Here is a 15,072-nt window from a genome sequence, read left to right as displayed (position 1 = left end):
CCAGCTTAGGAAGACTCTGGTGTGGTGACTTTGTCAGTGTTTGGGTTCCATATCCAAGTAACTGTCCTTGAGTGATGAGGTGTAAAAAGGGTATCTTCACCACCAATTTGGCTTACTGTGAAAAGTGCCAGAATTGCTTTGTGAACCTAGTGTGAAAAGTCAAGCTGCTGCTTCCAGGTTTCTTGTTATGCACATTCAATAGATTCTTTTGGTTTCCCCACCCCCAATAAAAGTTACTTGCTTTGACATCTGAATGGTTGACCTAACTGCTGAAACTGCTGATGTCCTGACATTATGCTTACTTTCTGGTAAAGTCAGGATTTATTTAAAAGTATAATTTGAGACACTCAGGATGGTAAATAGATGATGTGTCCTAATTTATAGTGCCTTCTTCCTTGCTTTCCAGTAGAAGAGCATATTATTTTGCTTTCTGTCTTATGTATGAAACAAAATAAAAACATGGTTTCATCTGTTGGCCAGACAGGTGACACTGGTACAAAACTGCTACTTTGCTTAGATTGGGCAAGAAAAAATTGAGTTTTAGTACTGATTCTGTTTTAAGTGATGTATTTATATCTGACAAAACATTGAATGTGGGTTTTTTTTGACATTGCAGATGGGTCTCACATAACCCATCTTAACATTACAGTGGGCTAAACCTTTGCATCTGATTTTTATTGCTTAGAATTTGTCCTTATTAATATGCATCTGACTCTTAAGTCTTAAATGTCTCTTTGAGGGAGTTTGTGAATTTTTTGCCAAGTCATGCAGTGGAAGGAGGGCACTTCAAGGAAAAAAGAATGTTTTTTCCCAAATCTGTAAGGATATTTTGGGAAGGACTAGCTTGGAATAGGAACTCAATTTGACTCAAGTGGCTTTTGCTAGTTAAAGTAGACATTAATTTGTCCTGAATTATTACAATTAAAAGAAGACCAATCTATTAAGTATCTTAGAGACTTGTTTAACCTTCACAGCTAAAACATTTGAATCATAGCTGTGTATTATGCAAAAGAAAGGATGTCTGGTGTTGTGGCATTCTGTCTGCTGTGGGATGGGAGATACAGTTTGGTCTGAGCACACAATTTAAAGTAGAGATCTTCTTTCATATTGGTTGTACCTCTTCTCTCTGACACAATGAATGGTCCACTCAAAAACAGTGGGGACAAGATGATTGAAATTGGTTTGGCAGTGGGGACTGAGGTGCCAGTGAAGAAAAATCTGGTGTGAAGTGTACTTTGCCAACATGCTGGAACAAGAAACGGTAACAGGAAGTGATTGCAGAGAAACTCTTGCTTGATAAGTAAGGAGTTGCTGGTGGGAGCACAGGTTTTGTGTTGAAATTCGCAAACTGAACAAGGAGACTCCAACGGGAAACAAGTTTGAAGGCAAGGCAGGCAAGTGACAGATTACAGTAGTATTCAAAATTGCAGACAAAGAAACTACATGACAGTAGGAGAAATCAGTGGTTTGAAAATTAATTGGAATGTCTGGGGGTGCTATGCTATGCAGGGGTGAGAGGGGAGTGAGAATTTGGGGCAAAGCAAGCTGGTCTCACCCTCATGTGCTATTCCACCATGTCAGGTGTTACTTAGGTGCCAAAGGATGAAGTTTGCTTTTGATTATCTGCAAGTATAAAGATAAAATTCTATTATGACTAGCAGCAGAAAATGACCAAAACTTAGAAATTGGCAAAATTTGATTTGGAATTTTGTTGTCTTTGTTGTGTATTTGTTTTCAGCTACCACATTTTAAATTACTTAATTACTTGCTACTCTTTTGTCAGCCTCCTTAAAGTACATGGTGTTCTGCTCTGCAAACGTAACTTGCAGTATGGTGGAGAGGACAATTTGTAGGATGCCTTTTTTGTGATTACAAAAATTTGTGACAATTGAAGCAGAGCATTGCTGGAAGAAAAATGTTAGTCTGGTGATTTAAATTGAGCTGCTCAGAAATTGCCTTTAATTGCATGTTTTTGCATTTTCTGAGTGCCCAGACTTTGGATGCTAGGATCAGCTTTGTGAAAGAGCTGAATACTTAGATCCACAAATGAAGTAAATCAGAACAGCATGAGCAACTGAGAAATCATGGTCTCCCAAATGTGGCATCTAGACTTCCTTTGTCAACACTTATCTCTGAGTTTCCCTCTCCCATATGGGAGATCAGTAGAATATTCACTGATGGTGAACGCACTGATGGTGTTATCAAAGTTGATTATGATTGTGAAGGACTCAGTTATTACTGTGATAAGCACAATACATGAAACTCAAGAAGAAATTAATAGTGGTGTGTTTTAAGCAAGGATTTCAGTATACCAGTCCATGGATTACACACTAAACAATGCAAAAGAAAATACAGTCCTCAGTCGCTGCTTGTTAAATGGGTACTGTACCTTCTGTGCACATTAGGTATCTGCTATGGAGAAAAAGAATGTTTGTTTGTGTGATTGAAGACAGTATGTGTGTGGGGTACTAGATCAGTGCTATGGACATCCTTAGTTGTGGCCTTTTCTAACCTTTATGTGCTTGACTTTGTGGCTGCAATAGTTTTCTCTTAATGTAGCTTTTGAATGTAATATTGAATGTCCACATTCTTTGTAAATAAAGTATGTGCACATAGGGACTGTGCTGGATGCATCAACACTGTTCACTATCCAGGTTTTGAAAAGCATAGATGTAGGGGAAACCAGGAGTGCTGGAATGATAACTAATTACTTGGGTGACCTACTACTCTTCTTTGAATAGTAGTCCATGGATAAAATTACATTGAAGATAATATGTATTCTGTCAGTGACACTGAGGAATTTTACCTAAGTAGCTTGGGGGGGGGTGGGGGGGGGGTGGGGTGTTACTTGTACCTTGTTCTCCCTCATACTTGTTTCATGAATATGTAAATTGGCATGTCCCCATTGTTATTGTACTCAGCTACTTTGGAAATCAGCTTATTCCATTCTTGGAATTCAGTTTGCGTTTTGGCAGCACTGCTTTCAGTGTTTATATTTCATATTTTATGAAGTGCCTTACAGGCTGATTTTCATAGTTAAGGATATCTTCATATATATAAAAAAAGTAATATATTACTTTTGGATATCAACATAAAGTGTTGGGCCTTCTGTTCCTGGATGAGGAACAGACTCACAGGGTGAGCTACATTCTTAGTTCTGTGGTCAGGCAGGGTGCCCTTCTTTGAGTTGAGATTTTTCTTAATATGAAGTAGGAAGGGAGCACTAGTGAGCCTGGCTGAGCCTGCCATGGCAGAGGCAGCTGGTTGTTATGATCATGAAATTATTTTTTGTGAGCTTCAGGTTCTCTGCACCAGCCACACTGTTCTAGAAAGCAGAGCCATGCAAATCTTGCCTCTCTGTGCTGTGGGGCAGCTTTCTTTCCTATGTGATGCCTTTTTCTTCAATGAAGGTTGTTGTTAATAACAGAAGAGGCCATTCCAGGTTCTCTTGCTAGTGTTACTATGTGTCCTTGTTCCCCTGACTCAGACAACATTTGGGAATATCCTGTAGACTCAGAGTAGACATTTCACTCTCTTTTGTCTGGAGTGCAGTCCATCTCTGCTTATTCCCAGTGAGACAGAGCTTTAGTAAGTATATCTTAAAAATCCTTTTAAGATTTTCAGTAGTTTTTGTTCCACAAAACTAGATTCAAACTCATACCCTTTGTGTCCTTGATCGTTTTCTGCACCTGCATCTTTCTGTGAAGGCCTATGTTGTTGATTGACTGCTTCCACCAGAAAAGTGAAATGATGGTGTGCGAAGCCCATTTTCAGTTGTTTCTTTAGAACTTAACAATAAAAGCTAACAACTTCTTTCCCCACTTTGTTACTTTGCTTTCCACACAGGATTTGCCTTTACCATATATTAAATTTCTTCTTTGATCTCTTCCCAGGTTTCCTTGTGGTCAGAGAATCAGGCCTTGGGTCCTGTCTCTGCCATGCAACTGTCAAACCTATAAAAGCAGGAAGAGCTTGATCTTTAATTTTTTAATGACTGTAAGAATTTGTCAGATGATCTTGATAATGTGAAAGGAGGACAGGATGTTGCCCAGTGAACCCAAAGATCTAATTTGAGATGTGAAGCAGGGCATTGTGGAGCAAGTATCCTACTGTTACAGCTGGGCATAACAGTAAGTAACTTCAGAGGCATACTGCAGAGGAAGGCCCCAGAGAATCATAGGGATAATTGAGTTTGAAAGGAGCTTTTAAAAGCCATCTGGACCAACCTTCTAGTCACAGCAGCCAACTTGAAAGCTGGAGACAGCTCTGAAGTTAGGTTAGGTTGCTTGTGGTGTGTGAAGTCAGGTTTTGAATATCTCCAAGGATGAAGCTTCCACAGCCTTTCAGGGCAGTCTGTCACAAAGTTAGACCACCCTCATAGAGTGGGTGGTTAGATTTATGGTCTCAAGGTGTTAGCATGCTATATCAGTTGCTGGGCTCTTGTCTAGCTCTGTGCACTCCAGAGCAGAGCTGCATGCATGTGACCTGCTCCTTTGTGTGGGGCACAAACGCTTCTTATATTCGCAGCCTGTCCTTCTAAAGGAGCTTTTATCCATTCAACACAGTACCTCAGGCATGCAAACTATCCAGCTGCCAATTGAGGAGACATGAGTTGAGGTCATGGTGTAAGTGCAGGTAGAAAGGTAGAAAGAACTTGGTATTGACTGGAGATTTTTGAGATGTGCATGTTCATATTCTGCTTCCTTTTGTTGTTCTGTCAGTCTTCCCAGGATCATTGTGGCCTAAGACTGAAATGGTTCTTTGTCCACTCCTTACATTCTTGGGCCTAAAGTGAGGCAGGATTCTGAAACTGCATGCCCTTTGTGGATGCTTTGAGGATAATGTACATGTAAACTGCATGTCTTACTGCTCAAACAACTCTGGCAACTCGGCCTTTGTAGCGGTTTTGATGCAAATTTTTCTTAACCTGAGAGAGTGGAAGCCACTGGAGAATGTATTACCTGCATAGGTCAGGAGGACAGGAGTTGGAGAAACAGAAATCAGTGTGGTTTGTTTTTACAGAGTTGGAGGCTGGGCTAGCATAGTGACCATTGAGTAGTAAGTCCAGAAAGAAGAATACCTACCTCACTATAGAGAATTCTAGTCTCAAAACTGCACTGTCTTGACAATTTAAACTGTTCAGATCCTTGCTGTAATCCAGGTTTCTCTGTTGCAGTTGACACCTGGATTTTGCAGTGAGCTTGTTCAGCTTGCAACACCTGCAGAAATTGAATTCTACAAAAGAACAGAAGAGTTTCCTGCTGGTGTAGGAAGTTTACCAACTCACCAGTGGGTCTGTGTATGAGTGATGGGGAGTGGGTGGTGCTCCATGCCACTGTAGGATTGTGTGGAGCTGGAGAGTAAAACTGTTGGCAGCAACAGGATTTAAGTCAAAATTGTCTTAGAACCACAACCTTATGTGAGTGCTTTCTCCAACACAGGAGTTTATAAAGAGGTGCTCATTTCTTCCCCTTTCTTGCTTACGTCTTCCAAGGTTCATAGTGTGCTGTTAAACCTTTTCCTTTCAGTGTTTTTAATGTTTTACAGTTCTTAGAGTCTAGGAATGAATGTAAATTGCAATTTAGTAACTAAGAACAGATCAAGAGTGGCATTTGGTAATGAAATTCGGTGACTGTGTTGCTGTAAAATGGAGGAACTTGAAGAAAAATGTAATCTGCAAATATTTAAAGGCAATTCTTCAAATAATCTGTGGAAGAGATAAATGAATTAAGGAGATTTATCATACCTGAAGTGGTTGTTTCTCTTCTCTGCCGTTGACCTGTTCGTGATGAGAACTATAGCCCCTTAATGATTTTTATTTCTTTGTAAATTGGACGGGTGATTATTTCAGAAAAGACAAGAGAGCTTTAGAACTTGTAGTGTAGACGAAATGTTTATAAAGATACTTACTAGCTTGTAGGGATTGGCAGGCACAGAATTACCCTTACAGTCTAGAGATTAGTGGTAAATTGGCTGATCTCTTAAACGTGTTGCCTCCAAAGGTCAAAACAAGCTGACAGTGGGGTGTCTGTGAGTACAGTACTATCACTGCATGATGTTTTTATTTGAGTGGACTGGTTGGAAGGACTGTGTAATAATGGAATATTTTCTTTCAAGAAGAAAGTTATAGATTGTATGGAGTGTATTAATTAGGGAGCGTATTAAGTATTTTAATTAGTTAACATGTTTTTGTGACTAGGTGGAAGCTTCTGCATCCAGATCACATGCAAAATAATACTGTGGTGTTATATCTGTATTTTCACTACATTATGGGCATGGAGCATGTGTACAGCTACTGCAGTGTAGTTTTAACCCTCTAAAACCAGAAAGAGGAGACAAGCTCAATGAGCTTGCTTACAGAGGTGCAGGAAAAATGGAATTCTTCCTTCTCTTCTTTTGGTTTGTGTATGTTTTTATGCTAATGTCTGTCAAAACTAAGAAATTTTGGGTTATAGCTTTTGGTCTAGAATAACTTTTAGGGGACTGAAGGTGTTCGTGTAGGAAAACACTGTACTCACGATGACGCTTGAAACTGTTTTATACTATACGTCCAAGTAAAAGTTTTTCCTCTCACACATTAAAAAAACCCCATAAAACCACAGACTCTCTCAGTTGATCAGAATTGATATTATATCTGCAAGATGTAGAGACAGTTTTATTGCAATTTTTTTCCCAAAAATACCACAGCTAAATTCCTTCCTTTAAGAAGAATGCATTTGTTTCCAAAATCAGTGCTTCCAGTTCATAAATTTAATGCAGTTTTGACTAGGAAGGCCTTAGAGTGCAGTGACAGGTCAAAACAATAAATTGAGGGGGAAATCTTTCCAGTCTTCAGAATTCAGGCTTGGCTAAATATATTTAGGAAAAATTGGAAAAGAGAGGAAGTTGGATAGAATTTATTAAAAGTTTCTGACATTGTAGGCATTCTTCTAGGTATCTTTTCTGTTATGGAAGACAGATATGAAGGATCTGTGTCTTCATTACAAATTAAAAACTTGTGTTGGATGATTCTCCACTTAGCTTCAGCACTTTGCTTTACTAAATAATACCTTCTTACATCTCCTGGTGTAAGAAGGTATTGTTTGGTAGCAGAGAGATGAGGTTAGGCATTTTAAATGTTTTTAGTGCATTTTGATATTACAGGAAAAAAAATTAGATTCATCTCAGATGGAAGGAGAGCATATTATGGGTTGCTTGAAATCTTCCTTGGGATTTCTCTCTGCTTTTGGAAAGACCTTTCCAATCACCCTTTTTTTCAGATGTATCCTTAACTTTTTTCCTTAATCTGATATACAGAATGAGCAGAAACAGCACATGTAAAACATGGGAAGGACTGATTGAGTGTTAAGAGTGGAGTTAGTTTAAAATAAGGTTCACATATATTTAGCAATATGCGTAAACAAATATGTATGCAAAAGTTGTATGCAAAATACATAGTTCACATACATTTAACAATTTTAGGTTAATGGTTGGACTTGATTTTAGATGTTTTTTACAGCCTTAGTGATTTTATGATTCTGTTCTTGTTCTGAAACACTGAATTAGGATGAGATTGTTTAGTGTTTATGACTTTCTGCATTTGAGTTGGGGAGGGGATTCCAGAACTTATTATTTCTAAGGCTCTCAATGTTGGTAGGCTCTGGATAGATGATACAGGACAGATACCTGCCACAAATGGGTGTTCTCTCAGTTGAGGATGCTTTAGACTTTTAAAACATTGTCAATTATGCTTAATTGGCCAAGGAATGTCCTGAGATCACCTTGTGGATCTATTGTACAAAAATCCTAATGAGATACAAGAGGCTCCACCTAAACTACATAGAAACTAAAATATCATGTCTGGATTATAAACAGATGTCTCCTTTTGAAGTGTGGTCTGTGCTGAGCAGTGGGTTTAGGTAAAGGTTTCATCATAAGACCTTGCTAAATATACAGCTCCTGGTTTCCAAAATGCTTTTTTTTTTTTTTTTTGGAATACAGTGGCATAGTACTGTTCTAGAGAGATCAGTTTTGTTTCTGCTCAGTGTGATTTCCTTGGCACTGCTGAGCTATGGAAGTCTATCTTGGTGGGAAGGCCTTTCTGGTTAAGTTTTTGTGGAGAAGGAGGGTCAGGTCATATTGAACACATAGGGTTGAATGTTAGCACTTATTAATTTGGTTTGAAAAATAGTGATAGGATAGGAAGGGAGAGAATATAAACTTAAAACACTCAGCACGGAACTATTGTAGAAATCTGTTTCTGTGGATACTAGGGTAAAAAAAAACTTGGTAATACTAGATACCAAAGAGGCTTCTACATGGCAGTGAAATTTTGGAGGAATTGTGACAACTTAATGTTCAGACTAATAAACTGTGTCTGTCAGGTGATAAGTGATATAGAGAAAATTCCTATGCAACTTCAAAGGGGAAGTTCAGTTTGGTGTTAATAAATTGGTGGTTCTCTAAAATTTCAGTGCTTAGCTGCCTTTCAGAGGTTAAGTTCTGGTTCAAATAAAATTGCATTTAAAATGTGATCTAGTTTTATCTAGCATACAGCTGCTACAAGCAGCCACTTCTCAGAAGAGGAATTTAACTTCAGTGACTGCCTCTTTCTTTGGCAAAAACCCCAGGAATTGCCAATTGCACCAAAAGACTTATATATTTCAATGAAGTTATGTTTTTCAATCAAGAGTTGAAAAAATTTGGAAAAATAAAACGTGTATCACCCAATTTCTGGGAATTTTGTGTTGTTTATGGTTAGGTTATAACGTAGATATATAAAGTTAAATCAATATAGCAGTAAGCTTTTGAGGTATAGAGTCGTATTTCATTAATGTTAATTCTACTTCTGTTAATTATTCCTAAATTCTGATACAGTCTTGGCAGAATGTATGTTTGAAGTATTCTGAGTTTTGAAAATTTTAGAGATTTAGTTGTGGTTGAGTTATTGAGGAAATATATAACTTGCTATTGCAGTAATCTGCTATTAAAGTTTGGGATATCTCCCTTCTGTGCTTTAAGCTTGCTTTAGTATTGCAATTAGGGTGAAACACATTTAATTCCCTGCAAGTAAACTGTAAATAATTATTAAACACTTTATAATGATTTAATGCAAATATTATGCAGTGTCTGTGGGTGACAGATATTGGGAGGACAAATGAACCATAAATAGGAATGCACTGATTTGAGGGCAGGGGTGAGTCCAGGCTTGTAGAAAAATCCAGTGATGTCTGTGAGAGCAACTGATGAATTGTGAAGAGCAAGTTACAGGATGTAATATCATCAAAATAGGAGGAAAGGTTTGTGTGATAGAAGGCTTGCCTGTTTCTCCCAGCTGACTGAGTTGAATTCATTATAGCCTGCTTGCTGAGTGATTGTTCATTTGGGAAACGTTAGCAACTCCATGGATGGGTGGATGAATAAATTTGTGTAACAAAGTTCTGAGAGCTGGAGATTTTCAGGGTAGCATACAGATCTCTGAGGAAAAATATGGGTAATGTATCTGGAAGTTCCCAGACCCTGCTAGCTCCTGTTGGGAATGTGGTGGGAGTTGGTATATGTTTTGTGCTAGTGACATTCTTCAGATTTTATTTTTTGTAATGGCAGCATGCATGATGACCAACCATTAATCCACTTATATGCTGGTATGCCTGTTAGAAAAAGTACTCCACATACTGTAGCTGTCTGAATACTGAAACATTTTTTTCCTGCTTTGTTTTACGTACATTCTTAAGAAAGCTGATGTTTATTGGGGGTTTTGCTAAAGACAGAAGTAGTCACTGAAGTTAAAATGGCAGCCTGTGGCAGCTGAGGTCACACAGTGAGGATTCTTTGCATGGTTACCCATGTTGTACATGGAATAATTAACTTTGTTGTCACATTTGGGCACTTCTCATAGCCACACAATTCTCAGACAAATTCTGTGAAATATATATGTTTGGAAGTCAGTTTGAAAGAAGGTGGTGACTAGAATGTTTTATGTTGCTGCATTCATGGAAGCACTGCATAGGGAGCTTTGGCAAACCCGCATTTTGTGCATCATTCCTGCTCTTTTAATCTGTTTGGTCAGAAATGGATTTGAAAGGTCGTGAGCGTTCATGGGTAACAAGGCAGTGTACCAGCTGTCTCCAGGCACAGTGAAAAGCGTGGTCTTTTATAAATTTATTTAATATTACTAAAGTTTAATCTTTTGTTAAAAGTGCCTGATGTTTGCTAAATCAAGATATATAAAGCATCTGAAATTATTTTTGATGTCCTTGCAATTTTCAAGTTTTTAGCTTTACCTTCTGAAACTACGTTCTTTCTGTGGACATATTTGCATTGTTTCAGCTAAAAGTACAATTGTTTGTAACATGCAAACTGGACATGAGACACTGCTTTACAGTAGTTACTAATCTGCTGATGAATGATTCTTGTAGAGATTGAAAGGGATTTGTGTAGGCTGAAGGAATATAATGAGTTTCAAAAATGTTAGCAATTTAAAATACTGCTTGGATGTGAATTAAAATGTTCAGAAGTCACACGGTTACTTGAAATCTTGATCCTTTTTAGCCATCCAAAATGCCATCATTGGGTTTTTTTCCCCAGGGCATGTTTGTCCTCCCTAAAATTGCTTTAAATCAGGTTTTTGAGAGACAGCTGTCATCCCGAGTGTCTTACTATGTGAATAGGCTCTGCCATGCTGTAGGTTAGTGCCTCAGCAACTTCATAAGGGTGGTAGGTCTTCTGATATATCTTCTGATCTCACAGGTAACAGCAGTAGTCATCTCTGCCTCTTTCTTCTGTCTTTAGTACTGTTTAATGCTCTGTCTGTTTTCTGTGGTATTCACAGGTTCATGTGATGACTTCTACCTTTTGGGTCAAAATAACCCTTTTTAGCAGAGACCAGCTGCTTTGCATTTTAAGCTTGCCTGCTGTTCTTTGGGAGTGAAAAGCAGGAGGACTGGTTTGGCCAACTGATGAATAATCATGCATTTACCTACTCAGCTGTTTTTGAGAGAAACTTGAGGCTCTGACTTTGGGGGATATAGTGTAACTGGTCAGGTTTATTCTCAGGTGATTACAGTTCACATTGCAAAAATTTCTTTTGTACTTTGTCTGAATACTGTGATGATTGGTATATAATGTTATAGGTGTACCATTATCCATTTTGTTGAATATTGTCTTGCAGAGGAAGAGCAAAGACAGGTGGAACTGAGTGAAAGAATAGGTCTTATTCAAGAGCAGGGTTTACATCTGTTTTTATTGTGTGATATTTCAACTCCGGAGTCTTTCCATCATAGAGCCAAAGAATACCCAAATATTTTACAATAACCTAAAAAATTGTTCCTCAGGCACTGGTAAAATGGTTGTTATATGATGAGAAACTTCATAGTATTGGATAAGCTTGAAATCTCCCTTTCCTTGCTTATAGTATTGGTACTTCAAAGGACCGTATAGCTGTCTCTTTGCTGTGTCTGCAATGTCATGGGCATCCACTGAAAAAGTCAACAAATGGATCAACTTGTTATTTGTCAAGGTATTTCTGTATGATCTTAGTGTCTGCCTTTTTTGTGTTTGTGAGGTCAGTTCATTGTCCACAGGCAACAGTGAGTCTGGCCTGCTATTACTGTTTTGAGATCAGGATGGCTCTATAACTGCAAAGAAAAGAGGGTTCATATCAGCTGTGTGCAGTTGTGTGCCACGCTGTGAAAAAGGTCACTTGGTTTGTTAAGCCTGGAGAAGAGGAGGCTGAGGGAAGACCTTGAGTGGTCTGTAGCTTCCTCATGAGGGGAAGCAGAGGGGCAGAAACTGATCTCTGTGGTGACCAGTGACAGGACTAGAGGGAATGGCCTGGAGCTGAGTCAGGGGAGGTTTAGGTTGGATATCAAGAAAGGCCCTTACGCAGAGAGTGTTTGGGGACTGAACAGGCTCTCCAGGAAAGTCATCGCTGCACCAAGCCTGACAGAGTTCAAAACGTGTTTGGACAATGCTCACAAGCACAGGGTGTGGTTATTGGGGCTGTTCTGTGCAGTGCTAGGAGTTGGGCATGATGACCCTTGTGGGTCCCTTTCATCTTAGCAAAACCTATGATTTTTAAAAAAAAAATTACCTCTTAACAACTAAGTAACATCTCTGTAGTCTTATTTTCCCTTATTCCTCTTTGCATTCATGAATCTTTATTAAAAAAAAAAAATACCATACATATTAATATCTTCTGTGTTACTGCTTTCAGCACATCATAGTGAATAAATATTATTTCATCAGCCCACTTGGCAATAATGACCATTAACCTGATTGTTGGCTGATGGGTCTCAGATGGAATGCTGAATGCATGCTTGTTTCAAAATGGCAGAATCTGCCTCTCCTTTTTACTGTAATAAAGCTGCTTCTGTTTGCAGCACTGTGTTGCCGGGAAACTGCAGCTAATTTTTATGGCGCATGTCAGTAGTAGTGATTCAAATTATACATTTCATTGAGTAGCTCTTCTTTTTGTTTGCAAACTGCCTTCTGTAAGGGGAGAGAAATTTTGTTCTGGGGAGAACAGTATCCAGACCAGAGAATATGACTCAATCTGAAACAAAAGCTCAGACTATTGATAACATCATTGTACTTCCAAAATCACTTTGGGGGGGATGGTGGCCTGGCTAAATTTACACTAGTCTGATAGTCAGGTCTAACACAGGTATTCAGGAGAGTTCCAGGTGAGACAAACACATCTCCTCAAACTGCTGTTTTTCTTTTTCAGACTCCATGGTGCAAAACTTCAGCGTGTGGCGCGACTTTAAAGCAAAACAACAAAATAGACTGAGAGATTATGAATTGGAAAACTGTGTCGTTTTGGTTCACAACACAGATAACGGTGGCAATTCTTGGGCTGTGTAGAAAATGCAGTCCTTTTTAAAATGATTGTTGCACAGCTTGCATGTGGATCAGGACATGCATGCAATTACATTGGTAAAAAGTGGGTGTAATTGGGCATGCACCTAAATGGGAAAATACATGTGTAAGGTGGAATCTGAATAATAAGTAAAAAATATTCTGCTTGCTGAATCTGTACTCCTTATCTGGCTAAAGGAGATGGTAGTCCATTTTGTGCTGTTCACGGTCTGCTTAGGTTTGTAGCAGTGTCTTGTTTTTAATCTTGCTTGAGATGCCTCTCTAAAATGGGGTGTGTGTGTGTGTCTGAAGCCTGCTTGCTTAAACACGCGAGTCATGTCAGCTGCAATGCGGCAGTGCTTGGTGCTAATGAGGTGAGCAGCCAGAGCACCCGTCTGCTTATGTTTGCTCATCTCTGTGCAATTATGGCTGTGGGGATTGGAAAAAGGGATTTGTATTGGATGTGGCTCTGTTTTGGCCTTTCCAGAGTGTGGTTCTGTGTTCTCCTGAGGACTGGGCAGCACATTTCAACTTCCATTTTGGGAGTTAGGTGGTTGCTTCATTATATTTAATGCAAGGTCTAAAATACATCCTGGTTGGAAGAAGAGAAGGAAAAAGGGAAGTACAGAGAGGGGAACACCCCCGCCCCCGCCCCTTCTTCTCTTCCCCCTCCCTTCTAATTCCCCCCCAGTTAATTCTAATGCACCTTGAAATGAAATCTATAGCCTGGCAATTGGTGCCTTAATGTAGAGTAGATACAAGTCTGTATTTGTAACGTAGCATCTTTGGAATACAGTAATCAGGTAATGAAATTTGGTTAGATCTCACTAGTTACAGGTGGCTTTTGGTAGGCACAACATGCAAATGCACTGTGATTTCTCAGCTCACTTTTTTTGTTGTTGTGTTTTCTTTTGTTTTGTTTTTTAACCCTTAAGGTGATGATAGCAGTGTGAGCTGAGTATTTTTTGCTGAAGTCATAAAGTTTTGCTTTCAACAGATAAAGGCAGATAAAGTGAATATCAAACCTTGTTTGTCTTTTCCCATCCTCAGATGCCAGACTCTCTCCATCGAGCTTGATGCCTTTCTGTCCAATCCTGTTGTATTCCTATTCCTGCAGCTTGTCTTTCAGTGTTTCTTTTTCAGAGAATTACTATAAAACTATAGGTTATGATTAAGTAATATATTGATCTTGGTGGCAAAGCTGGCTTTCCTTCTAGTTCCTGCCTTTGTCACAGGCTGTTCCCTGTTAGCTGATAAAAGTTTTTTCTGAGTACTTAATTTAATGTAAATCAGATTTTTGAAATGACCTGTTAAAAATACTGCTGGTTTTTTGTGGTTTTTTGAGGCTCGTATCTAGTCTCTGTTACTTTGGCAATATGTTGTGTAACCTGGTACCACAAAGAGAGGGATCAATACAGCTGGGACTGGGAAAGGTATGAACTGCATCCTGTAGGCAAGAGCTAGCAGTGGGAGACAGGAACTTCCTGAGCTGTTGATACAGCTGATGTAAGTGTAGTGTTCAGCTTATACCCATAGAAAGGACAGAGTGTGAACCTATAAACAAATGTCCTTCACCCTGGGAAGGAGCCTAAGACTGTGTGCCCTAATTACATCTGGTTTTTGCTTGGTCCTAGTTTTAAGTGAGTTAAGAGTGACATGAATGAAAGCACAACTGATGAGATGCGTGCTAGGGAGAGTTGTGCTGTTTTAACACTCATTGTTGAAGTCTGGTATCTCTGTGATCACAGATACTGCAGTATTTCTGTGCCTGTTTACCTTTTCCTGGAGACCTTATGACTTAAGACTGGGACATTTTTCTCTCTTCCTTCTTTAGGTCTCCGGGTGAAAGGGGAGCTCATTACTGCTTACCCGCAAGTGGTGGTTGTGCGTGTGCCAACACCTTGGGTCCAGAGTGACAGCGACATCACAGTCCTTCGCCACCTAGAGAAGATGGGCTGCCGATTGATGAATCGCCCTCAAGCCATCCTCAACTGTGTCAACAAGTTCTGGACATTTCAAGAACTTGCTGGCCATGGTGTGCCTCTTCCAGACACTTTTTCATATGGTAAGGCTGTTGGATCAAAAAGGTAGCATAGTTGCCTGGACAACTTAGGCTTTTGCAATGCAAAAGATCCACGTTTTGGAAATCCATAGCAATTTAAGTAGCCAGTTCCACAGCTGGAAGTGTTCAGTAACCAGAAAGGAAGTTAAAGTCATGACACCCAGATTCTGGTT

At 39.2% G+C, this 15,072-nt stretch overlaps 1 protein-coding gene across 6 annotated transcripts in view; it reads left to right on the top strand.

Moving 5' to 3' along the window:
- RIMKLB (ribosomal modification protein rimK like family member B) overlaps positions 1-15,072 on the top strand; it is a 53,341-nt gene that overhangs the window by 21,447 nt on the left and 16,822 nt on the right. For 5 of the 6 annotated variants that reach the window (XR_015771859.1, XR_015771860.1, XR_015771861.1 and 2 more), the window contains exon 4: positions 14,672-14,902. Coding sequence is in view for 1 of the 6 variants with exons in the window: in XM_088051402.1 (XP_087907528.1) it covers positions 14,672-14,902 (231 nt within the window). In the remaining 5 variants the exon portion in view is untranslated. Of the gene's footprint in view, positions 1-11,392; positions 11,498-12,706; positions 12,821-14,671; positions 14,903-15,072 lie in introns of all 6 variants that reach the window. The other variant, XR_015771862.1, reaches the window with a different exon arrangement.

This window comes from Pseudopodoces humilis, chromosome 2 (assembly GCF_049639895.1).
Source record: "Pseudopodoces humilis isolate 2021_Gansu_Grassland_sample_001 chromosome 2, ASM4963989v1, whole genome shotgun sequence".
Classification (NCBI taxonomy): domain Eukaryota; kingdom Metazoa; phylum Chordata; class Aves; order Passeriformes; family Paridae; genus Pseudopodoces; species Pseudopodoces humilis.
Note: the sequence above shows the minus strand (reverse complement) of the source record. Positions and strands in the feature narration are given on the sequence as shown.